Here is a 26,259-nt window from a genome sequence, read left to right on the forward strand (position 1 = left end):
AGAGAGGTGCTTCAGCAGCCAGGTCTTGGAAAAAATTTTACAGCAGCAGTCTCATTACCCGCAAATGATGGTAACAGCATAACACTAAAGCATGAAAAATGAACATTTCTGTTAACTATTTTATCCATGATTCTATCTACTCTGGGTCATAAGGATATGTCATAGTCATGAATATGAAATAAAAGTAATATCTTCCCAAAAGAATACAGTTTGGATAAGCAAATTCCTTGTCATTTTTGTGGCTTAGGGCAAAACTAAAAGGGTTATAACATCTTTTTAACATATGGTGGGATGTTTTGGGGGGTGAGGGATAGAATCTAGTTCTGTGATTTCATCCATGTAAAAAACTCTACAGAGCTATCTCCCTACCAATCCATACAAGTTAGCACCTTCTCAGAAAGTTATAGTCTTAGCTAATAATAGCTAGCACTTATATAGCATTTTATGGCTTGCAAAATAGCTTTACAAGCATCTCATTTTATTCATACAATAACACTGGCAGGTGGTACTATTATCACCATTTCACAGATAAGAAAATTGAGGCACTTCAGACATTAAGTGACATGCTTAGGGTCACATAGCTAGTAAATGTCTAAGACTGGATTTGAACTCATTTACTCATTTGAACTTATTTCCTGACTTCGCATCCCAAAGCTCCTAGAATACTGGGAAATGAGTAATTTTCTCAGGAAAGTATGCAGTTTTAATAAATGAAATATCCTGTATGCACCAACTTATTAAACTGTGGTTTACAACTCCATACGGGTCTTGCAACAGAATGTGAGGGTCACACAATTATGACTTATTTTCAGTAAATGTTTGATTTGTGTATCTATTTTAGATACCTATATGCCCAGGGTCACATGAAAATTTCTTAGGCAAAAAGGAATAATGAGTGGAAAAAGTTTAGGAAGCCCTGTTTTAAACAACTCTCATGATATTTCCCATCTATATGCCATCTTATCTTTTTATTCATTCTGGCAGATGTCAATATATTCCAGAAATAGGTCTTAAGTCTAGGTTTTTCTTCCTACCCACTGCATTGGGCAGCCAAGCAATTGGATAGAGCTGTTAGGTCGTGCCATAGTACATGCAGTATAGCACCTGGAGTCAGAAAACTCTTCATGAGTTCAAAACTGGCCTTAGACATTTAACTAGCTGTGTGACCCTGGGCAAGCCATTTACTCCTTTTGTCTCAGTTTCCTTAGCTATAAAATGTACTAGAGAAGGAAATGGCAAACTACTCCATTATCTTTACCAAGAAAACCCCAAATAGAATCATGAAGAATCAAACTCAACTGAAAAAACAGCCCAACAACAAAATCATCTGGGAACTCTGAGAGAGTCCCACTTTATGCCTACTTATGTCAAATACTAATCAGACACACTTGAAACGATTACATTCGCATTGAATTTTTAAAAAAATAAAGCTTAAATATGACAGATATAGGAGAGCAGAGTTAACATAGTAAAGAAATTACTGTCCTTTTTTGGAAAGTCAGTGAATATAGTTGCGTACCAGATAACAGAAACAGCCAAGACTGGTAGAAAGAGACAAGCCTTGAGTTTCAGCCCCCTCTCCACTACTCACTGCCCCTGGTAACAGGGTGGTTCCTTTTACTTTCATCTCTAAAATGGCAGGAAAATCCCCTGAAGCAATTTTCATCTTCAGCTGAGCCACTCCCACTGCCTGCTATCCCTGTTAGGAACAAATGACCACAACCTGCTCTCCTCCCAACCCCTGTGTAATTAATTGAAGAAAGCACCTCCTTCCTCAATCTCTATTTTTAATCTCCAGTTTATCCTCTTCACTCCCTAAACTCTGCCGATTGTGCCTTCTGGAGCAATCATTCCATAACAGACAAACTCTTTAGGCTTCTTTCATCCTGATGGCTTTTTCAGAGAAAAATGCTTATCGGAGGTGGATTGCATCTTCCAGTCCTTTTATCTCTTGTTCTATCTCTCACCGGAGGCCTGGAGAGAGAATCAGGGCATTCCTTGCTCCCCACAGCCATATCCAGACCTTCTTTTTGCTAAACAAGCTTGTTTAGCTTGTTCTTTCTTTGAGTTTGTTGTATCAAAACGTAACTCCCAATTCAAACCACCACGGTATTGTCTTTTCCATGCATTCTGTTACCTTTTTCAAGAAGTTAGGTAATGGTCTGTCAACCAAGTGTTCTATTTCAGTGATCTCATCGTACAACCTTTCCTTTTTCTAAACATCTAAAGGTACCTTTATATTCCCACTTGTCCAGTTTTGCAAATTCAGAGCTATCCTTAACGCTTTGGTTTCCATTTTCAAATAAATTAACTGTTGTGATTGATCAGGTCAACTATCTGTCTCTCTGTTTCTGTGTATGGTGTGTGTGTGTGTGTGTGTGTGTGTGTGTGTGTGTATAAATGATCCCATTATTCCATTTCATAAACACTGTCTCATAATCATGCTCTGAAAATCTGGCACGATATTTCAGTTTTCCTGGATTTGGGGACTTTCCCAATCACTAACTCTTTTTCATTTTGCAATTTCATTGCAATTAATTCAGAAAGATTAACATGTTCAGAGCATAACTTGGGGAATGATTTCAGTGGGAACCTATTTATTTCTCCATTTCTGACTGTATTGCAGGTGGTAGACCTCTACCGAAGGGGCACTCAGCTGGAAATCTTAGTAGTGCCTTTGATTATGGACTTGCGCATAGATTTTCTCTTATTTTCCAGCAGAAAATCTGCTGCACCTGAAGTTCAATGTTGAAGATTGAACCCAACTCCTGTGGCCTGCAGGAAAGTGAAGGGTGAAGGAACAGCATATTTGTAAAAATCAGACAGGTGTGAACAGCTGCTGATTTGAGGTTGATGGAGGTGCTGGTGAAGAGCCTCATGGAGGTAAGGGTTCCCTCTGGGGAAGGGAAGTGTAAAGTTTTAATAAATGAAGTGTCTTTTACACAACTCTCACACTACTTCCCATCTACAGTACAAGCTGTCCTATGTTTTTGCTCAGTCTGGCAGTAGGCAATTCCTGAACAGGCTGAAAAGAAAAAGTGTGTGTGAGGATGGCAATTAAAAGCAGCTCAATGTGTTTTAAAAGTCTTTCAATGAATATCTCCTTTCCTACTCCCACTATCACTTTGTAAAGGAGCTCTGGAATTTGCAAAGTGGGAGAGAAGAGATAGGATCTAGATCTTTCTAATAGCTCTCCATTGCGATGTAAGAGATTCAGAATTTTTTCCTAGTACAGATTTTTATTTTTTTTGCTTAGGATTATCTTCTTCTCTGACCACTTAAACTGACCAAAAAATGAATATGGAAGATTATGTAGTAGTAGTAGAAATGGAGATTTTTCCCCCCTATGACAAACTTATTCTTTTTTATATAATAAAGAATTTTGACTGATGCTGAAGGAAGTGAGCAAAACATTGTACACAGTTAACAAGATTATATGATGATAAATTGTGATGGACTTGTTTTTTTTTTCAACAATGTAGTGATTCAAGGCAATTTCAATAGTATTGGGATGGAAAATGCCATCTGCAAAGAGAGAGAGAGAGAACTGTGGAAACTAAATGTGGATCACCTTTTTGCTGTTGTTTATTTTTTCTTTCTTGTGTTTTTTTTCCCCTTTTGATCTGCTTTTTTCTTGCACTGCATGACAAATATGGAAGTATGTTTAGATGAACTGCACATGTTTAGCCTATATCAGATTGCTTGTTGTTTTGGGTAAAGAAGGGAGGGAGAAAAATTTGGAATACAAGGTTTTGCAAAGATGAATGTTGAAAACTATCTTTGTATGTATGTGGAAAAATAAAATAATTTTAAAAAGGAATTTTTATAGTTAATAAATAATAACTTTCAATTGAATGACATTTAATAATTTACAAAGCACTTTTTTTTAATCTTCCTGATCATACTGTTAAATAGATAGTAAAAACCATTATTATCCCCAGGATAATAGGGTCAGGTTAGGAAACAATCTCAGAGACATAAAGCAATTTGACTAAGGTCACACTATTCATAAGGCCTTCTACCTCCAAAGCCAGTGCTTTCTTCATTTCTATATCACTGAAGGTCCTATGGTCATGCACGAAATACTTTGGGGGCATATAAAACCTTCAATAACTTCACATTCTGGTTTGTTTCTGTTTTCTCATCTGTAAAATGATATGATAGCACCTACTTCACAGGGTTACTATGAAAATCAACTGAGGTAATATGTGTAAAGTGTTTAGTACAATGCCTGCAACATAGTATATGCTATATAAATGTTAACTATTATTACCATAATTATCATTAGAAAAGGGGCAGGAGAATAGAAGTTGGTAGGAAATTATGGTATTAAAGACTAAGGGAAAAACATTATTAAATCATCAAATCAGAGAAGTACTCATCAGATATGTACATATAAAATACCACAAGTCACGGAAAACAGTACTTTTGATTAGGATCTAGAGGTAAATGTAAGGAAAGAACAGAAGATAAAACTGAAAACATCATGGAGGACCTTCAATTCCAGGTAAGGAGCATGAACTTATCTCAGTGTGCCAATAAAGCATCGACAGGTTGAAGTAGGGGTGGCTGGCTCCTGGGCTGCCAAGACCAGGTTCTTAAGACATTGAAAAGTACAGACTGCTACATCAGCCCACCTGCTAAATTGTCTTACCTTGTTGTGGGACAGTCTCCCTAATACAGTCTGCCATGATATTGACTGAAAAGAAAAATCAGTTTTTCTGGTCATCCTGCAACACCAGAACTAGAAGAAATAACTCCTGAATGTTTAAAGAAGACAGAGCACAGAGGGTTGGACCAGGGAACCCTAAGAAAACCACTTCATCTTCATATTTTTAAAGATTTTCTATCATGGCTACTCCATGAAACCCAAACCTTATACCCTGAAAGAGAGAATCAGGGCTATGGGTTGACTCCTTGGAGGCATTTGTATGAGACCACCTCTAAGACAGCTTAACTCCTTAAACAAACAAACAAAAAACCCCTTTGAGTAATTTTATTTTGTAGTTGGATGGACTTGAGTCCACAGTGAAAGACTTTCACAGTTGTTTCCATTTGACTTGCCGATGATCTGGTCTCAGCTTGCTTAGGAAAGTGAATATACAGCTTTTCTGTTAATTTCTCATGCTCTGCTATGTTGTTTTTTCTTTGAATTAGAGTTTGTCTGGTTCAGCTCAGATTCTCCTATCAGGCTGGGCTTGGGTTTTCCCTACAGATTCCTAAGAACAAGACTAGCAAATTTGCATACTTGAGACTATCAGCTGTAACCTGACCCAAATTAATATCTTTCTCAGCCTGGGCCCAATTTCCCTCTGCCCATCTCTCCAGTAGTTGCTGATCAATGTGACCCTTTAGCTTCCTATCTACTACCTGTAAGGCTTTGACACAGAGAATGGAAGGACCAAAGAAATGCCATGGGAAGATTCATCTCTTGGTGGTATGATGTCATTTCAGAGTAATGAAAAATGACTTGGCCTATAAGGGCTATCCCAGTCAGTGTGATCCAGAGCTTCCCTGGAAACTTCCAAGGGGCATTGGTGACTCAACATTTGGGCACATCTGAAATAATGAACTTCCTGACTGCTTCTGACTACGTGGTGGCTTGGGGTTGAAGGACATGGGTGTTTTCAAATAATAAAGTGATGCCCTCATTCATTGCTGAGCCAGAGGAGCCAATGACTCAGTGGACCTTTGGAAAAGGAGAGATAGCCTTTTGCTCATTTTTTCCTGCTCTTGTTTTTTTTTTTTTTCTTTCTATTCTCACCCAGTTGGAGGTGAGGGGATGGATTGTGCTCTCCCTCATTCCTGCTGAAGGAACTTCCACATGAAATACAAAGTCATCTAGTCCCCTAGGTGCTTTTTCCAATTTCTATCCACTTTTGTAGCTGGCTGAACTATTTTTTTTTCCTGAGGCAATTAGGGTTAAGTGACTTGCCCAAGGTCACACAGCTAGGAAGTATTAAGTATCTGAGACCAAATTGGAACTCAGGTCCTCCTGACTTCAGGGCTGGTACTCTATTCACTGTGTAACCTAGCTGTCCCATGAACATTGTTTTTGAAGTATATATGATCAGGCTTGGAGTTGACCTTGTGAGTCTGAAAGGTAGCTGACTGACAGAAAAAAAAACAACTGTTAAATTAGTGATAGTAGACATTAAAAAAAAGGAGAAGCCCTTGGTCTAGCTTGTTAGAAGACATGAACTTTGAGGAAGATAGTACAGAGCAAAGGTGAAATGTAAAGTGTCTAGTTAGCCGTGCTGCAAACTGCTTCATGTTTAGATATATCAACCTTCTGGACTAGTATAACAGTAGTTAGCACTGTGATTTCTTAAGTCTCACTGTCAGTGCACACTGGAGAGAGTCTTTTGTGTTCAACATTTCTTTTAAGGGTAGTAACTAAACTGTTGTCCTATACTTGACTCATGTTGTGTCTTTCTACTTCCCTACTCCCATAATTTTAGAGAGAAACTGGACATGAGTCTAAATCTAAGCTTTCAATAATTTACCTCTGGGGCACCAGCCAAGGGTTTAATGAGCCAAAATGTAAGAAAAAGGAAATGATCCCCTTTCATTAGAGACCAGGCTTCTTCTAGGGTCAAACCCAGGATGGATTTCAGACTTAGATCCAAAGAAGAGGAGCCCCTTCGCAAGAGAGAGTGGGTGAAATGCCCCAGCCCACATTTGTCAATATTAGATTAGCAACTGGGCCAGAAAGGCATCAGAAGCTAAGGGTTTTGCAGCCATTTGAGAGGCTCTGCAGAGATGGGTGATACCAAAAGGAGATTAGCACCAGACCTCGCATAAGAGACAAGGCCTGATTCAATAAGGAACGGTAACAGGTGGTGCAAGCCCTTCAGAGTGGTGAAGTAGATGTGTCCTTCAAGAATGGGGCCATTTCCTCCTTAGTGTACAGGGGCAGAGGCAATGAGGAGTGTCTTCTAACACAGACCGGCATAGGCAGTGGGTTATGCAACCCTGTGATGACAGTCACATGGACTAGAAGAACACCATGGTTCAAATGAAGCAACAGCTTATCTAGCCATCTGTGGCAGATGCTGCAAAATCCTTCCCCAGCATCACTAATTGGGAAGATAATTATAAAACATGAGTGTCAAGTATGCAACCCAGCACTACTAAGTGCTGCATGAACTAGATTACAATGTAACTGGGAATGTTTCACAAAATAAATACAAATACAATAAAATATAGAGAACATTACATTTAAAAATAGACCCAATACTCAGCTGCAAAGATCTGCACATACTGATTAGTGATCTCCAGGTTTCTATTTGAGTTTGACACCATTGGCCTAAAACACAGAGAAGTTAAGGAACTTGGGGAGAGTCAAAAAACCAATATGTATCAGAGCCAATGGGACTTGGCCCCAGGCTTTCCTAACTTTGAGGTTTTCCTTTATATTCACTACACAAGTGTTGTCAAACTCACTTAGAAATTTATCTCTGCTGGTTGTATGTTGACTTAGAAAACCACAAAGTTTTGTGTTCTATTTTTTATTTCTTTTGCTAAATATTCTCCAATTACATCTTAATCTGGTTCAAACTGTGTTTAGGAGTTATAAGGGACACTTACTGGAGGTAAGTTTGGTACCTTTGCATTATACTAAATACTATTATTTAAGGCACCTTGCAAATCTTAAATGTTATTGTTATTTCCTAAGGGGTTGACAGAAAGGCATTCCTTGACATAATAACTGTTAACTAATATGAAATGTTCAGAGAGAAAGAAAGAACAAAGTAAGTCTCCTGGTGAGTCATTTTTTCAATTGTATTCCAGTCTTTAAGACACTATTTGGCATTTTCTTCGCAAAAATACTGGAGTGGTTTGTCATTTCCTTCTCCAGCTCATTTTAAAGAAACAGAAGGCAAGCAGGATTAAGTGACTTGGTTAGGGTCATATAGTCTGACGCTAGATTGAACTCATGAGGATGAGTCTTTGTAACTCAAAGCTTACTGCTCTAAACACCTCCACCACCTAACTGCCCCAAGCCAGTCTTCACATAGATGCATTTGTGTCTGTATCTAACTGCTTAAGCAATGCCTAACAACACAAAGTTTTGTCAGTTTAGGGTGTACCCACACATCTCAAAGAAAAGCAAAAAATTTATCCTGTTAAAAAAATTAACTTGTTACTTAGTCTATGTGATCGGTTAAATCAATCAAGACTTATTAAGCACATGTTTAATGCCAAGCTAGCCACTATCAATACAAAGAAAAATCAAAATCAAAAACAGTTCCTGTTTTCAAGGAGCTTACATTCTAAAAGGAGAGAAACACATAATAATCAGAGCATACAGAATATGTTGAATTTGGAAGATGACTAGAACCTGTGTGGTAATGGGAGGATGAGGGGTGGAGAAAAGCAATTCTGAAGCTGCAGCCCTTGAGTTAAAAATCCACATAACCACTGAAAATGATTAGGAAAAAAAAAGGGCATTAAACAATGAGATTCCCCTCCCCCCCAAGTCAATTAAAAGAGAAAAAAATCAGTTGATCTCAACCAACTCACCTATTTTACTTTTATTTTTTGCTGATTTTGTTAAATACATTGAAAACCTAGTAAACTCATTTAAAATGGTCATCTGTATGTGCAGATAAAGCCTTTTTATAACACAAGCAGAATATGAAACCACTTTTTCTTCTCCCTATATCTTACTTTCTTGCTTTTACAGATCATACTCTCTAATCCTTCACATGTCCACAGCAATCCCATAATTTAAATCTTTGGTCTGAATCAAGATAATACAGTTAATTGCAAAACAGACAGTTAACTACCTAGATCTGTGTTGACAATGATGGATCTGTTACTGTGTGAAGAAAGGGAAAAGGAATCAGCTCAAAGTCCCATTGTGACATGATGCAAATATCAAGTAATTTGCCCTCAGGGAGCAGATTAACTGTAATTCCTTAAATTATATTAAGTACTCTCTGAAAGCACATTGATTTTCTAGTTTTTTTAATTACATATTTAACTCATCACTCCTCCCTTAATTTTTTTATTAATTATTCTTCTATTCTATAATTTTTCCTCTGAAGACTGATGATATACATCCCAAAGATTTAATATGTTAATTCATTGTTATCAACCTCATTCACATATTTATTAATAATTTCTATGATTTATTCTTTGGCTTATTCATTATTTAGAATGTCATTAATAAGTTTCCATTTGGTATCTTCTGCTTCGGTTCCCTGAATTAATTTGAAAACAACAAGAAATGTTTACCTATTGAATGGGGGGTTCAAAATCCCTCAATACAAATAATTGTTCTGCTCATGCTTTTTATAAGCTGACACATATATATTACACATAGATTTTTAAAAACCGTCTAGTTAGATGGCTTTGATATAAAGAACCCTTTGAATTTAAACCCTGTACAATATGCCTCTATTTCTCCCCAAACTCTGGCTCATTATGGCAACATAGGTTTTATGAATCATTGTCTACTTTTCTCTGTTCAGTTAATTTGGGAAATATTTGTATACTTTTTTAGCATGAAATTATAAATTATATGAGCTTTAATCCTGAGAGAAGCAATGAAGTACAATTATTGGAAGAATCAGTTGTAGATATGGGACTTCACTAGAATGGTGTCATCTGGGAATCTGAATGGTGACACCTGCCTGAGGTGTTTTGGGCTTACCTGCATCCCGGTCCCTGATACAGTAGTCTGGAGAGTTCTCAAAATAGACCAGGTCATTTTTAGTTGGTTTCTTAAATCTCTTGTTAGCCACAGTGAAACCAGTGCCATCTTGATTCATGACCACCTGGATGGCCCCGTTATATTTCTTCCAAAGATAATCTCCCGTCTTTCTAAAGTCAGCCATGGCCAGCCAGCAGGTCCTCAGGGTACAGGATCCACTCACCCCATGGCATTTGCATTCTTGTTTCAAGAACCGCTTTACAGCCTATTAGAAAAGGCAGCAAAATATCAGCAGAGATGAATGCATCTAAGTACTCACGTAACAGGTAAGACACTATCCCCTCCAAGAATTTAGTTGTGGCACCTGAAATCTCAGGATAATTTTTGAGTGGTGCTTTATAGCAAAGGTTCAAAGGCTCTATCAATGGTGGTAAAGAATGGTAGGAAGGGTTCAATCCATGCTATTCACTTATTTACCTAGGAAAGTAGGTAGAACTCTGAAACTTGTGATTTCACCCACTCACTAATGAAGCTCTGCCACTGGTCTGCTTCACTATAGTTTTAGAATTCCATAGAACACCAAGAAGTTAGATGATGTGCTCAGGACATTTTGTATCATAAATCAGATTTTAATCTAGATCTTCATTTCTGAGAATTTGGCACTCTTTATATTTCACCAGGCAGCCTCACTCCTCTAAAATTAAGGTGGAAGAAAGGGGAGAATGCTTAATTCCATTTGGATCACAGATCTAGAGTGGGGGGGGGGAACCTCATATCCCATCTAATTCAACTCTCTCCTTTGAAAGATGAAGACACTGAAACCTATATTGTCATTGGCTCAGGATTGCATCAGTAAGAGTTGGGATTAAAATCTTGGTTCTCTGAGACTAGAGCCAGTGCTCTTTCCACTTGGCCACACCATCAGTTATCCATGTGATAAACATCACCAGGAAAAGGGGATGAATTATAAAGTCTTTCCTAAAGAAATGGAATTTTAATACTTTGCATACTATCTAACCTATATCACATTGTTTACTATCTTAGGGAAGGAAGGAAGGAGAGAATTTGGGATTCAAAAGTTTTTTTAAATGAATGTTACAAATAGTTTTTACATATAATTGGGAAAAATAAAATATTATTGAAAAATACTTTGCATACACATTAGTTACCACATAACTTGAATCAGGCTAATTAAATCATTGCCAAGTTGGGTTTCTTTAATGGATAATTCTTAAGTAGCACATCAATTATATGTATATGACACTGTCTCTGGGATACATTCCCATCTTAAAAATCACAGGTTTCAAGATTGATTCTCTAGGAGAGTGGCTGCTTTTACTTCCAGCTGTGAGTCTGTATTCTTACAGCTATGATTCCTAAGCTTACCTTCAACAGTCATCCAGTAGATACAATTTACTAAGGTGGCATAGTAAGAACAGTAGCTACAAAACATTACCCCCATAAACCTGGGGCATACTTTCCCATAAATACACACAGCACCTGTGGGAAGAGTGGGCACAAATTTAGAGTATAATGGTAATAAGCCACATAAGTGCGCAAGGCAACTTACACCTCGGGTGCTAATTTTTTTCTCTTCTCCTGAATTCCTCATGGGGCTCTCCTCTGGCATAGCATCAATGTAAGAGGGTCACCCTACTGGTCTCCTTTCCTAGATCCGCTCTTCCCTGCAGCTCAACTCTCAATTGTCAGGATATTGAAACAATAGTCAGGTTTCTCCTCTGTTGCCAGAATGCCAGACTGTGAAGCTGCTTCTCACCATAAATGCTGTCTTTTATAGAGTGTATCTGCTCTCTACTTTGAATAGCTACGCTCTTTGAATTGTTCCCTATTGGTGTCTCCTATTAGTAAAATACTATTTCATTATGAAGAGAAAGATTAAAAAAAAAAATCGCTGTCCCACATTTAGATGCCCTAGTGGGAGCACAGGGGTCACATTTTATAAAGCTTTTCTCTGTTTTGGATCCCTTGAACTCAAAAACTGTTTCAGTGCCTCCAGTTTTATAAAGGTTTCGAGGGGTGGAACCAACCTTTTCCCAATCAATGGCCTGCTGCCATTGAAACTGAAGCCAGGAACTCCTTCACACTTCATAAAAGGATGACAGGGCATAGAAAGGCATTTGTAATTCATTAGCACATTAATACTCATTACTGGTAATCTCTCCCTTACTTTCTAGGATTCCATCAACTTGTATATGTGGTGGAGGGCAACCCCACCCCTTCTGTCATGTATTCACATGAATATCCCTCAAGTATTATAAAACAGTTGGTTCTTTTGAGCAGGTTCAATAGTCATTCTTTCAATCACATTTACATTATTCATTTATTTAAGTAAAGCTTTAAGTAAAGATAGATGACTGAGATGCAGATTTAAAAACAGTCCAAAGCCTGTGGACATGGACAAGAATTTAATCAGTCAATTGATCAACAAATATTTATTAAATGTTTACTATGTGGCAGACATTGTGCTACTGTGTTGGAAGATACAAATATAAAAGTGAAACTTCCTAATCTTAGTGATCTGATATTTAAATAACATCTTCCCAGTTAAGAAAATATTACTAGATATAATGTATGATATTATATTATTATATAATATTATTATATTAGTAGATATAATGTATTCTTAGTAGATATATAGTGTATGTATATGTATATATACATTATGAATATATATACATATATCTTTATACATACATGTATACATATATACATGTACATATTTAGATAATACCTTTATACACACAGTTTAAAATCATAAGACACTGTGATTGAGGACACTGACAAATAGGAAAAATCAAGAAAGGCCTTTTGAAGGAGATGGCAGCCTGGATAGTGTACCAGTTCTATGCCAGGAATCGTTTCCATTTGAATTATCTTAGAAAGATTCTGAAGATCTCCTGTAAGTCCGTTCTTGAACTAAACTGCCAAGTATTCCAACTCTACTGCAGAGAGCACAACGCATGGGCTGGCCACATTGTTCAAATGGACGCTTGCTAAAAAGGCTATTTTATGGAGAACTTACACAGCATAAGGCCTCACAAGGTGGTCAGAAAAAGTGATACAAGGACATTCTCAAGGTCTCTTTTAAGAACTTTAGAATTGATTATATGACATGGGAGACACTGACACAGGACTGCCCAGCATGGAGTGCTGTCATCAGAGAAGGTGACAGGTTCTGGGAGCAAAGGAGAATTGAGCTAATGGTCAGAAGAAACTAGAAATGAAGTGTTAGAAAGTCCACCTCAAATGTTCATAGGGACTATTTGTGCCTGACCTGTGGCAGAGCATTCCAGGCTCATACTGGTCTGATCAGCCACAATTGGACACACTCACATGACTCTAAATGGCATGGTGATGCCATTTTGGTCCTTTTCCAGAAAGGACAACTAGCAGGAGGCAATCAGGGAGGAGCACTGATAGGATGTTGCTATCCTAAGAAGGCCCTTATTGCAATAGATCCTGTAATTCAATTCCTTGTTCAATTCTTTGCACTGACAAACTCTACAATTACTCTCTCCAATCAGAAGGCTATAGCAAAGAAGTAGGTTGTTTTATAGGGAAAAAATCATCATTATTTTACTTCTTTGCTAAATCCTATTAGGATCCTAACTTCTTTTCAGGGTTAGACTGGCATAATTTTCCATTAAACTCCTTTTTTTTTTTTTTTTTAAAAGGAATTTAGCCTGCCTTATAGCATCTTACCTTCATTAGGAACTTCCCATGGCAGCAAGTTCATTAGGACTAATGGCATCTTCCTCCTGCTTAATTGTGACTTAAGTTATGGAACATGGTAGGGAACATGATAGCCTAGTCTTTCCTCTTGTTAATGGCTAATTCCCCTTTGGAACTTAACATACAGTCAATGGCATAATAATAAAATCTTTGCCTCTAGATTGGGAGAAGGCCTAAGCTTACAAATTCTTTTGAGATACCTTGTGACACTGGCCTGAAACCCCAATATACGTTTGGGGTCCAAACCCCCTTTTGCAAACAGAAAGATTGCCAATTTTTGAGTTCAAATCTGACGTCAGACACTTTCTGGCTATGTGGCCACTTAACCTTATTTGCTTCCGTTTCCTTATCTATAAAATGAGTTGGAGAAGGAAGTGGCAAACCACTCCAGTATATTTAACAAGAATGTCCCAAAGGACATGACCAAAAAAGAATTAAACACTATAACAAATTATGTGTCCGTAGATTTTTTTGCCTTTGATCTCCTTTTACCTTTCTTTTTCTTCCTAGTTAATCCACTAATTGGTTTCATTGTTAAGGTATGCATTGCACTATTTTCTATCTGTTCAGGCTTGTCCTATGGAACTGGGACTTAAAGCCAAATTGGGTTGAAGGAAGTCGTAATAACCCTTTTAAGGCAAAACCAAAAGCCTTGGCTAGTAACAAAGGGAAGAGAACAGACTTGGGTTTTGGAGGGTAAAAAGGAGAAGGAATATACCTGAAAAAGGAATGACTGAGAGACCTCCAGGAATAATGACCTGTTACATATTTCCTACTTTTTGTTTGATTGCTCTTCCTCCAATATCTTCCCAAGGGCATAAAGGCATTCCCTCCAATTTGGAGGTTTAAAACTATGTCCCCCAGGACCCAATCTCACCAAAAACCTGCTTCTAGACTAGTTCAAGTAATCAGAAGGCCTTAGTAAGTGGTTTGTCATGGTAATTTCCCTAACCATAGCCTGTCAAATAAGGGCTGGAGAATGTTAGGAGATGAGATTTTTCTTTATGAGAATGAAGTTAAAGTCCAATAGACTTCCCATAACTGACCCCAATTTATTCCACATAATATATTGAAGATAGTTCCTTTTAGGAGACAATCTATGCATGCAGGCACAGTTGACTGTACTATCCCAATGAAACAATCTGGTCCCATTCATCATAGAGTCACTTAAGTGACTAAGTGATAATCTGGTAACTTAGAAATAAAATAGTAGTTTTTGTACCCTCTTTCTTGCAGTGCAAAGAAAACGCTTAAGGAACAAATGCTCAAGGAAGCATTTACCAACCAACCAAACTTAGATATGGCTAACTTCATAGGTAGCTTCCAAAAGTGAGGGAAATTGGGAATTCCCTGTCACTGGAAACCTTCAAGTGGATCTGGATGGCCATTTATAGAATTATAACTAACATGGAGTAAATGGAGATTTTCCCCAGACTGATAGTCGTACAAAGGCTTCGGACACAACAGCCCCTTGTGGCATCTCTCTCAAAGCCCCCAAATTACCTCCCTCTCCTAGAACCCTCAGTCATCAAGTTCTATTGATTCTGCTTCCATAATCCATCAGGCATCTATGGCCTCCTTAGTCGTTCCCACAGTCACTGCCCTAGTTGTTACTGTTGTTCAGTCCTGCCCAACTCTTCACGACTCTGGGGACCATATTGTTCATGCAAAGATCCTGGAGTGGTTTGCCATTTCCTTTTCCAGTGGATTAAGGCAAACAGAGGCTGTGACTTGCGACACTCTGTGACCACTAATAGTCCTAGTCCAGGCCGTCATTACTATCTGCTTTGCCCTATTATAGTAGTCTCCAAACAGGTAGTGTGACATTTATTTTCCCCTTTATCTTTTTTCATACTGGTATTAAACCTATTGAGTCAGCTAGGTGGCACAGTAGACAAAGTGCTGGCCCTGGAGTCAGGAGACCAGAGTTCAAATGTGACCTCAGACACTTACCAGCTGTATGATTTTGGGCAAGTCGTTTCATCTCAGTTTGCCTTCATCCCTTGGAGAAGGCAATGATGAACTACTCCCGTGTCTTTGCCAAGAAAATCACTAAGAATAGTACATGACTGAAAATGACTAAACAACTAAACGTATATTCTTATGCATGGATGTAGTTATGACAATCAAAACCTTTCAATAGCACCCTTTTGTCTACTGAGCTTAAACACTTTAGCTTAGACCTCAAACATAGCACCATCAATCAACCGACCAGCAACAGGAGACAGAAATACAAAAATGAGACAGTCCTTGTCCTGGAAGGATTTATGTTCCAAAGGGGTGGGGGAGGGAGCCCAAATAGTTGTGCAGTAGTCAAGGGAAGGAAGTTTTGGTTCAGCCTGTTACAGGAACTGTGAATGAGAACTATAGGGCAGTAGATTATCACACTCTTTCCAGTAGCCAATTGTTTGATTGTAGTTCAAAGAGCAAAAAAGTCCAGGAGGAGGTATGAGGGTGGGGTGGAGTATCCATGGAAAGATGTCCATGATGAGGAGGCCCTGGATTTTGGGTGATAACTGGAAGGAATCAGCACTGATTGAGCCTGGCTAGATACAGTGGGTGGATATTAGTTTTCACTCACCCACTCACCCACTCTGTCCCAATTAGGACTGCCTGGGCCCAGGGTGGAGTCTGGAAGATAAATTTCTGAACATCTTCCTGCCCTTTCAACCTTTTCTCATCCTAGACCTTCCCTTGTACTCTTTTAATCTCTTCTCCACCCTTCCACACATATATTGTGCTTTCCTGCCTCTGGATCTCTGGCTCTCATTTATCTATGTTCAGAATCCCTTCCCCCCTCTGCTCATTGAATCCTACCAATCCCGTTGAGTCTAACTCAAATCTATTTTCTCTATAAAGCCAAAACATGGCTCTCTATTCATTCCTCCAAGTTTCCTTTTAGACACTTAATCAATGCTTGTTAAATTGAAAAAAAAAAAAAAGGGAGGGGGGGGGATATTCAAATATTTGTTGGAGGAATGACTCCAATTCCTTGCCCTGAGGTGGGCATTATGAAATTCAAGCACTTTATCTGTTTCTGAAAAGCAATTAACTATTTAACCAAAGAAAATGATTTAATAACAATAACAACTAACACTGATACACTTTTTTTTTTACACTTTTGCAAAGCACTTCACACATATTTTATTTGGCCCTCACAATAACCTTATGAAGTAGGTGCTATTACCATACCCATTTTACAGATGAGGAAATTGAAGATGAGAGAGGATGTAGGAAAACATGGTTAGAATGTGTGAGGGAAAGCATCTACATCTACATGATAATTTCCCTATCCATAACCTGTCAAATAAGGGCTGGAGAATGTTAGGGGATGAGATTTTTCTTTATGAGAATGAAGTTAAAGTCCAATAGACTTCCCATAACTGATCCCAATTTATTCCACATAATATGGTGAAGATAGTTCCTTTAAATAGACAATCTATCCATGCACAGTGCTCTTTCCATTCACCCTACTGATCTGCTCTATTGAGCAGATACAAAGCAGATACAAAGAGATGCTATGATTTCATCTTAGAAGTGACTATAAGTTCTTAAAAGCTAGGTAAATAAGTTCTAATAGTTTCTATATCAAACTGGAAAGGTTTAAATATGGTATAAGAGGAAAAAAAAATGTTTGCTATTCAAGGCCTCTCTTGGGTTAGTCCCAATAAGGACATGCAACAATGAACTGTTTAATTAGATAAATTAAATAATTTAAGTTAAAGAAATTAAAATAAAATTATCAAATACATTATTAAATAGATTGTTAAATAAATATTAAATAAAACAAACACAATTACAAAATGGCCCTCAGGTCTGTGTTGGCCCTTCTTTCTACCACTGTAAGAGTAGTGCAATAGCAGAAAATGTTAAGGACCATAAAGCTAATCATCTGTATTCATTCACTTTATTGTTGGTATTTGGAAATGTGGTCTTTATTTTATTGACCAACAAATGGGCCATGATATTGGAGCAACTTCTCCATGTTGACATCTCCATAAATGAAACCAGAAACTTAAAACAACAACAACAATAACAAAAACTAACATTAAATACACAGCCAGAACTAAGAAAGAGCACATGGAACTTTTCCTAGAAAAGGAAATTTAGAGAAGTGCCACTTTCTCTCCCAATGGGTGGTCACAGATAATTTAACTGCTGGCACAGATGTACAAACAACCAGACCACCAAGAGTACTGTCCTCCTGTTTTTCTAAATCACTTGTCTAATTTGGGTGGGACTTCCTCTTGCTTGACCTTAACTTCTACTGCCCTGAATGTCATTAAAACTTTTTTTCTCCACTCCTTGAACATATTTTTTAAATGGTGTTTACACACAAATTTCAAAACAAAAGTTTTTGGAGGCAAAGCCTCAGCACATTTTAGTGATAATGGTTTAAGTAAACTTAATACACTTAAAGATTCTGTTACAGTTTTTACTGCTCTTTCCCTTTATTATCTGGGCCTTTGCAAGGGAATTGGAGGGGCCTATCTAAGGTATGGGGGTAGGGGAGGGAATAATGTCTTTTGTTATTGAGTAATTTAATAAATGTTTGCCTTTAAAAAAAATTCTCTAATTACATGGAATACAGAACCCAGAGGGTTTCTTTCATTCTTGAAGCATTAGAAGACCTACAGAGTGAAGTTTTTTCTCCAGGCCTTTCACCTTCTCTGGTAGAAAAAATAGTTTGGATTTTCTGCTTAGCTATCCCAGTCTGAAGATCATGATTAAATTATTCTCACCTTCTCTATTTGCTGGAAGTAACCGTCAGGCCTCTGCTGCTAATTCTGATGGTAAAATGCTCTAGTAAGCTTCCTGCCTCCTAGATTACTTCACAGGGTACCCAGCCATGACAAGGGCTGTGAGGGAGGCTTACCAAGAGGGCCTTTCTTAAGGCCCTTTGATTCTAACTGGTAGACAGTTGATGCAAACAGCAGCTTCCTTCAGTTGTTATCTAGGTAGAAACCCAACTTTCAACTGCTCCTCACATCATCCTTTCTCTTCTGTCCTTTGCCAGTTCATCAAGGATTTTAGAAATCTGAATTTATTTTTCCTTGCTTCAATCTGAAAGAACATCTGGGCTTGGATAGGAATAGTCAATAAATATTTATTAAGTGCCTACTATGGAGCAGCCACTGTGCTAAGCATTGAGGATACAAATAAAAAAGAGTCTCTATCAGGTAGGAACTTACAATCAGGGGGGACGAGGAAGGAAGATGATGAATAAAAGAAAGCTTAAAAGAGGGGGCAAGGGTAAAAACTAGAGGTTAAGATGTCTTGTGGAGTAGAAACTAAAAAGTACTTCTTCAGTAATTTTGTGAGAGTAGATGAAAAAGTGGAGTTGGGGCAGAAGAGGAAGGTAACATATCATAATTTTTAGGCTGCTTACAAATGTTAACTTAGCTGTTAGCAAATACACAGACATACATGGAAAAGAAAAGAAAAAAAAAAAACTAGGAAGTTACAGTCTAATGGAGAAAGACAAAAACACAAAAGAAAAATGAAAAAAGTTCAGGGGAGAGGAGGGAAAGTTACCTTTGGGTCTGGACATGATGAAAAAGTCAAAGAAATCCAAAATGTGAACAACCAAAAAACTCAAAGATGTTGAGAATAAGTATAGCTATTGGGAAATGAGGAGATGTCTGAGGAGATCCCTCTTCTGTCCCCCCACCTTTAATGAAGGTTGAGTCACCAAGTAGGAAAAATATCAATTCAACTTTTAAAAATTGCCTAATGAACAAAACTGATCTGGAAAAACATACCTAAATCTGGAAAATAGTTTTCAAAAATTGACACTGGTAAAGAAAGCCTCAGTTTCCTCATCTGTAAAGTCAGAATGTTGAACTAGATCTCTCTAAATTCTACATCCATGGCTTCGGGTCTAATGAGATCCATAAAAAAAGAATAGAACAAATTGATAACAAAAATAACAACATGAGGAAAGCTTTAAACAGTCTGAATTAGAGAATATAATAAATGGGAAATAAAATTAATAGGCTGAAGGTATATTGGCAATATCAATAAAAAAAAATGCCCAAAACAAAATCAAAGGGCAATTCAACCGGAAAAAGGCTAGAAAAATTTATGTGCAAAGACAATAGATTTTGAAGATGGAATTTAAAGTGATAATCTAGGACTCATTGGATTACCTGAAAAAGAGTCTATCTACCATTTTAAAAAATACTGCCCAATAAATTTTCCCAGAACTAGTTAGATCAAAAGATGAACTATAAACAATAGAATTTACCTATATCTTCAGAGGCAAAAGTCAAATTTCACTTATCCACACTAATTGTCCTTTATAATTTCATCAATATAAAGGATTTTACATGTGCTTAAGAAAAAGATTGCTTATCAAAGTATCCCAATTTGAATCCCATAGACTTGTTCATCACGAGAAAACAAAGAAAATGCTGGCAAATGATTGACAATATAACAAAGAAGATCTAATCCTTAATCCTTTAATCCAGTGAAGCCAGGAATAAAATGCGAAGATACACATACACACACACACACATTCAATACAACATTTCTAGATATTTCCACAAGGAAAAATATACTGCTTAAAGACTGTGGAAAGTAAATCACTCTTGGAATGAATCTCTAAGAGACCAAGAGGGGTAAGGATTTTGGAGAGAAATTTAATAAGCAAATCAAAGGCAAACAACTGATTAAATCTTTAAAAACAAGCAAATAAGCAAACAAAAAACCCTAGAGTAAAACAGTGAATGGTGACTGAAGATAAATCTTTTACTGTGTTAGCAATAACAGAGACAACAGAGTTTTTAAGACCTGAGATTTATAGTAGGAATAAGTGGGAGTAGAAACAGACCAGAGTGGTGTCTATTCTAAAGATAGGACTATTATCATCTTTGGGTCGTTTGAAGGGATAGGTGACACATTCAACCAAGGACCTCATATAAATATTGCATAGAGAGTAGCTGTCTGCAAGTGTGCAAGATCAGACACAAGAAGAGGCATAAGTACAATGGATATTACTCTTATATTAGCATTCCAATGCAAGGAAACATCAGTGCAAAAAATATTTTGATTCTATTAATAAATGCTCTACCACAGAGTTGCTTTTATAGATAACTAATGTTCACAAACAAGTCCATGAAAGACAGAAATAATAATATATAATATATAACATCTATAAATTTAATAATCTACCCCAAAGCCCTATTCTGATATTTCATGTTATAAAGATGAACCTGGGTTTTCAAAAACTATGTTGGTGGGAGAGAAGCTCTGGTAGTTTCTACATGAAGGAAAAATCTTTGGTCCCAACAACAGTTTGCTTTCCAAGGCCTGCTCCTGCTAAAACAAAGACTCGTTACCAGTAGTTTGGCAACTTGGAGCAATAACAACAAAATATTGTAATTTTTATTTGTGGTAATTTTGGCAAAGTAGTTGAAGAGGTGGGGTGGGGGTGGGAAAGGAAGCTCTCACACACATACAATTTTTAGGCTATTTACAAACTATAAGCTGTTAGCATGCTGTTACAGTCTTGTCCAAAGACCAAAGAATGGGCATACTGTTGGAGGAAGGAAAGCCTTTTAGTCTTGATCTTGCTACTATAAAGAAAGCTAATTGACTGAAAGGACTTGCAGCTATGTGGCAGGATGGCTCAATAGTTATTCTTGGCAAGTCAAATCAATGAATTGGTAGAATGCAATTTATTATATTCACAAAGACAATAAAAAAACAAGCAAAATATCATGAGATATTTGGAAACTTCATATTGCAATGATCATAGTTTGTGTTTGTAAAAAGACACCAACTCCTTCATCTTCCCCTTTTAAAGGCCTCTTGTATCTCTTTTATGTGAAATAGTTTACCTCATTCTACCTTTCCCTTTCCCCTTGTCTCAGAACATTCCTCTTTCTCACACCTTAATTTTATTTTTTTAGATATCATCCTATCATATTTATCTCACACCCAAGCTCTCTGCTTAATGTATACTTCTAACTTCCTAACAATGAAAGAGTTCTTAGGAGTTACAAGTAGCATCGTCCCATGTAAAAATGTAAATAATTTAACCTTATTGAATCCCTTATGATTTCTCTTTCCTGTTTACCTTTTCTATGCTTCTCTAGAGTTTTGCATTTGAAAGTCAAATTTTCTGTTCTGATCTTTTCATCAAGAATATTTATAAGCTCTCTATTTCATCATATATCTAGTTTTTCCCCTGAAGGATTATATTCAGTTTTGGTGGAAAAGTGATTCTTGGTTATTATCTTAGTTCCTTTGCTCCCTGAAATATCATATTCCTTTAGTGTAGAATCTGATAAATCTTGCATTATCCTGATTATGTCTCTATGATATTTGAATTATTTTTTTCTGGCTGCTTATAATATTTTCTTGACCTGGAAGCTCTGAAATTTGGCTATAATATTCCTAGGAATTTTATTTGGGGAATGTCTTTTAGGAGATGATCAGTAGATTTTTTTCAATGTCTCTTTTTTTCCTCTGGTTCTAGAACATCATAGCAGTTTTCCTTCATAATTTCTTGAAAGATAATATTTAGGGTCTTTATTTTTATCATGACTTTCAGAAAGTTAATTCCTAAATTACCTCTCATCGATCTATTTCTTTTTCCTGTGAAATAATTAGGCATAAGTGACTTGCCCCTAAGATCACACAGCTAGTGTCAAGTGTCTGAAGCTGAATTTGAACCCATGCCCTCCTGACTCCAATGCTGGTATGCTATCCACTGTACCACCTAGCTGTTCCTTCTTAATCTATTTTCCATGTCAGTTGTTTTTCCAACGAAATATTCCACAACTTCTTCTATTTTTCATTCCTTTGATTTTGTTTTTTGGATTCATGGAGTCAATCCAATTTTAATTTTTAAGGAATTATTTTCTTCAGTGAACTTTTGTACCCCCTCTTCTTGTACCCCAATTTTACTAGTGAATTTTATATATTATCTTTCATTTGATCAATTCTGCTTTTCAAAAATTCTCTTCATTATATTTTTGTGCCTCTTTTACCATTTCAATTATTCTGTTTTTTAAGGTGTTATTTCCTTCAGTATTTTTTTTTTTGTGCCTCTTTTATCTTTTTTTTTTTAAATCTCTTTTGATTATTTTTTTTCACAATTTTTGTGTATTACCTCGTGGGCCTTTTCCTAATTTTTCTCTACTTTTATTATTTGATTTTTAAAAAATCCTTTTGGAGCTCTTCAAGAATTCATTTTAGGCCTGAGACCAATTTATATTTTTCTTTGAGACTGGATGTAGCAGTTTTAACTTTGTTGTCTTCTTTGCAATTTGTGTTTTGATTTGTTCTGTCACTACAGTAACTTTCTATGATCAGGCCTTTTTTTTGGTGGTGGTTGTTTACTTAATTTTCCATCCTATTTCTTGACTTTTAACTTTATGTAAAAAATCAGGTTCTGTTTCCAAGGTGGAGAGAGCACTCTCCCAAACTTCAGACAGTTTTTGTTTTGGTTCTTGTTTTATTTTGTTTTATTTATTTGTTTGTTTGTTTATCATGCTACTATTTTCAGAGCTAGTTCTAGGAGTCTGTAAGCTTTCAGTTCTTCCAAGATAGGAGAGGTATCTTACTATCTCCTGATCTGTGCTCTGGTCTGTGAGCAACCATAAGTACTGTTTTCTGCCCTGGAAATGTTAGTAGAGTTCTTTTCTCTCATGTGGCCACAAGTTCTAGTGTGCTAGTGCTCTTCCTCATCCTGGGTCTACAAGTTGGAACCACTCGTGAGCAATGCAACAGAGTCTTGTGCCCACTGCAAAGGAACTTCCATCATCTTTTTCTGATGAGTTGTCAGACCCCTACTGCTGTTTCTGGACTGAAAATTCTAGATAAGCAGCAGATAGATACAAATGTGTTGTGGGTTTGCTGAGGTAGGACTTGTAAAAGGGTGCAACCTGTGCTGGAGTACTCTCTACTCTCACCCTGTTACAACAGACCACAGATCTTTCCTGCCAACCCATTAAGTTGTTTACCCCATCCTTTTGTAGGTACTGTCACTCCAGAATTTGTTTTGAAGTGTTGTTTGAAAAGGAATTTGAGGGAGCTCAGACAAGTCCCTGCCATCTCTACCATCTTGGCTCCATCACCCCTTTCTCCCCCATTTTTAAAGGAAACATTAACTGAATTACAATAGGATTTAGATAATTAATGGTAAGAGATTTCAATATGATTCTGGGACTTTGCTGTTAAACAAAGATGAGAAAGAAGTTATAAAATGAATAGCAATGTGGAAAAAAATTAAATTTGATAGTTATGTTGAGAGAAATGAGTGGACTTATTAGAAAATTTTCTCTTGAATACACATGGGACTCATAAACAAGAAATTGAGAAGCTCAAAGAAAAAAGCTAAAAATTGACTTAATGAAAGAAAATCAAGAATTATGAAGTTATGAAAACTGACTCCAATGTGAGGCTTAAAGAACTTATAAGTAAAAGCAAAAATCAGACATTTCAAATGCTAATTGCATAGACCTTATGCAATTAAAATACTAATAAGTAAAGGACCTATGATTAAAAGATAAAAGTCTAAATGATTACTAAAATAATTTGCTCAAAAATGATTGAAAGATCAAAGAAACAATAAAATTATGTTGACTATAACAACAATAATTCTATAACAAATCATGAGGAGTAAACAAAGAAGTACTTAGAAGCAAATGTATTTTGAAGGATGCTTATATTAACAATTCAATTCAATGATCATTTATGAAGCACTTTCACTGTACAAGGTATTATGGGTGCAAATGCAAAAATGAAACAATTTCTAATCTGGAAGACTTTATATTCTACTAGGTAAAGAGAAAAGGAGAAGGCTAATGAATTTAGTTCTCTCTGGTTAAGAGAAAAAGAGAGAGACAGAGAGACAGACAGAGAGAATCAATTATAAATATAATAAATCAATCTAATTAAGTTTAATAAAAAACAATAATAGCTAGCAGCTATGTAGTACTTTTAAGATTTGTGAAGCACTTTGCAAATATTATTTCATTTTATCTCCCCCAAAATCCTGGGAGGTTGGTGCTATTAGTATCTCCATTTTACAGATGAGGGAACTGAGGCACAAAGTGATTGCTCAATCATAGTTTGTAAATATCATACATTAAATTTGAACTCAAATTTCCTGATTCCAGTTCAGTACATAATGCATCCTACCATCTAGCTGTCTCATAAAAAAGAAATTATGAAGCTCAAAGGAAAAAGTAACTATTTAGAATACTAAAAATTGACTTAATAAAGAAAACCAAGAACTATTTTTGAAAGAGCAATACAGTTGATAAAATGAAGAGGGAAAACCAACTAATCAAAATAAAAATGTAGATGGGAGAAATTAAAGCAGATGATGGAGAAAGAAAAGAAATTATTAGAGAATACTATTAACAAATATATTGTTTATATTTGTTATATAATGAAACTGTAAACACAAAAGAAGATAACAAATGCTCTGAAAGATACAAAATACATAATTATGTAAAACAAAAAAGATATTTGAGACAAATTAATATTGGGAAAAAATTGATAGGCCTTCACTAGAACAAGATGGATTCATGAATTTTATCAAACATTAAATAAAAAATAACTCTAATTATATATAAACTGCTTTCAAAAGTAAAGATAATATTTGACCCATTTGTTTTTTGAGGAAAATATGATTCTGATATGCAAACCAGGGAAAGAAAGAGAACTATAGACCAAGACCATTAGTGAATACTGATGTCAAAATGTTAAATAAAATTTAAAAAATAGAACAGAATATTTCCAAAAATTTTTCTCATGATTTCTAAAAACCCATGACTTGGAAGAAAGTATAATAGAGGAAGAATATACAAAAATAAAAAGGTTTTGTAGAATAAAAATCAATGTATCCTGAATTAGGAGGGGAAAAAAACTAAGGAAAAAATTTGTACATCAAACCCCTCAGCTAAAAGTCTGACATCTAAAATTTGTAAGGAATCAACTTAAACAATAACACACAAAATGTTCAAATTTTTAGTAGTTAGAAAAATGCAAACTAAAATTACATATGTTTCCGTCTAATTTCCATCAAATTGGAAAAGAGAAAATCACAATATTCAGTGCTGGTTCATAATCTGAGGTAAGTTTAGAAATTTTATGAAAAAAGACATATTATCCAAACATTTTGGTGATAAAATTCATTTTTTTAAATTCTACTATCCATGAAACAAATGTCCAGTATAGTGATTTTCTGTCCAGAGATTGACATTATTCAGCTCAGGAAGAGAAAAGGGAGGATTATAATGAGAAAATGATATTACCAGGTCCTAAAGTTAGTTTCAAAATGTCTTTCAATAAGCAAAATGTAATCAATTTTTTACCTTCTCAAACTTAAAAAGTGTAATAAAAAGTGTAATATGATTATATGTATATTGGCAGTGAGTATTAGTATAGTAATAGTGCTGGGCTTTATTATTTCAAGGTAAAAAGTTGGGTTTGAGTCTTGGTTCTGACGTTTACTAGCTCTGTGACCTTTTGTCTTTGCGCTTCAATGTCGTCAGGCTTAAATTGAGGATAATGATACTTAGAATATCTAATTCATGTGAACTGATCCATCCACTCTGGAGAACAATTTGGAACTACGCCCCAAAGGGCTATCAAACTGTACAATACCCTTTGACCCAGCAGTGTTTTTACTGAGTTTATATCCCAGAGAGATCTAAAAGGAGGGAAAGGGACTCACATGTGTAAAAATGTTTGTGGCAGCTCTTTTTGTAGTGGCAAAGAATTGGAACCTAAGTGGATGCCCATCAGCTGGAGAATGGCTGAATAAATTATGGTACATAGATGTTATGGAATATTATTGTTCTGTAAGAAATGATCAGCAGGATGAT

At 36.3% G+C, this 26,259-nt stretch overlaps 1 protein-coding gene across 3 annotated transcripts in view; it reads right to left on the bottom strand.

Moving 5' to 3' along the window:
* WNT2 (Wnt family member 2) overlaps positions 1-26,259 on the bottom strand; it is a 75,261-nt gene that overhangs the window by 32,574 nt on the left and 16,428 nt on the right. For all 3 annotated transcript variants that reach the window (XM_031938865.1, XM_031938864.1, XM_012550987.3), the window contains exon 4: positions 9,662-9,926. In XM_031938865.1, coding sequence (XP_031794725.1) covers positions 9,662-9,926 — 265 coding nt within the window. The remainder of the gene's footprint in view (positions 1-9,661; positions 9,927-26,259) is intronic.

This window comes from Sarcophilus harrisii, chromosome 5, assembly GCF_902635505.1.
Source record: "Sarcophilus harrisii chromosome 5, mSarHar1.11, whole genome shotgun sequence".
NCBI lineage: Eukaryota > Metazoa > Chordata > Mammalia > Dasyuromorphia > Dasyuridae > Sarcophilus > Sarcophilus harrisii.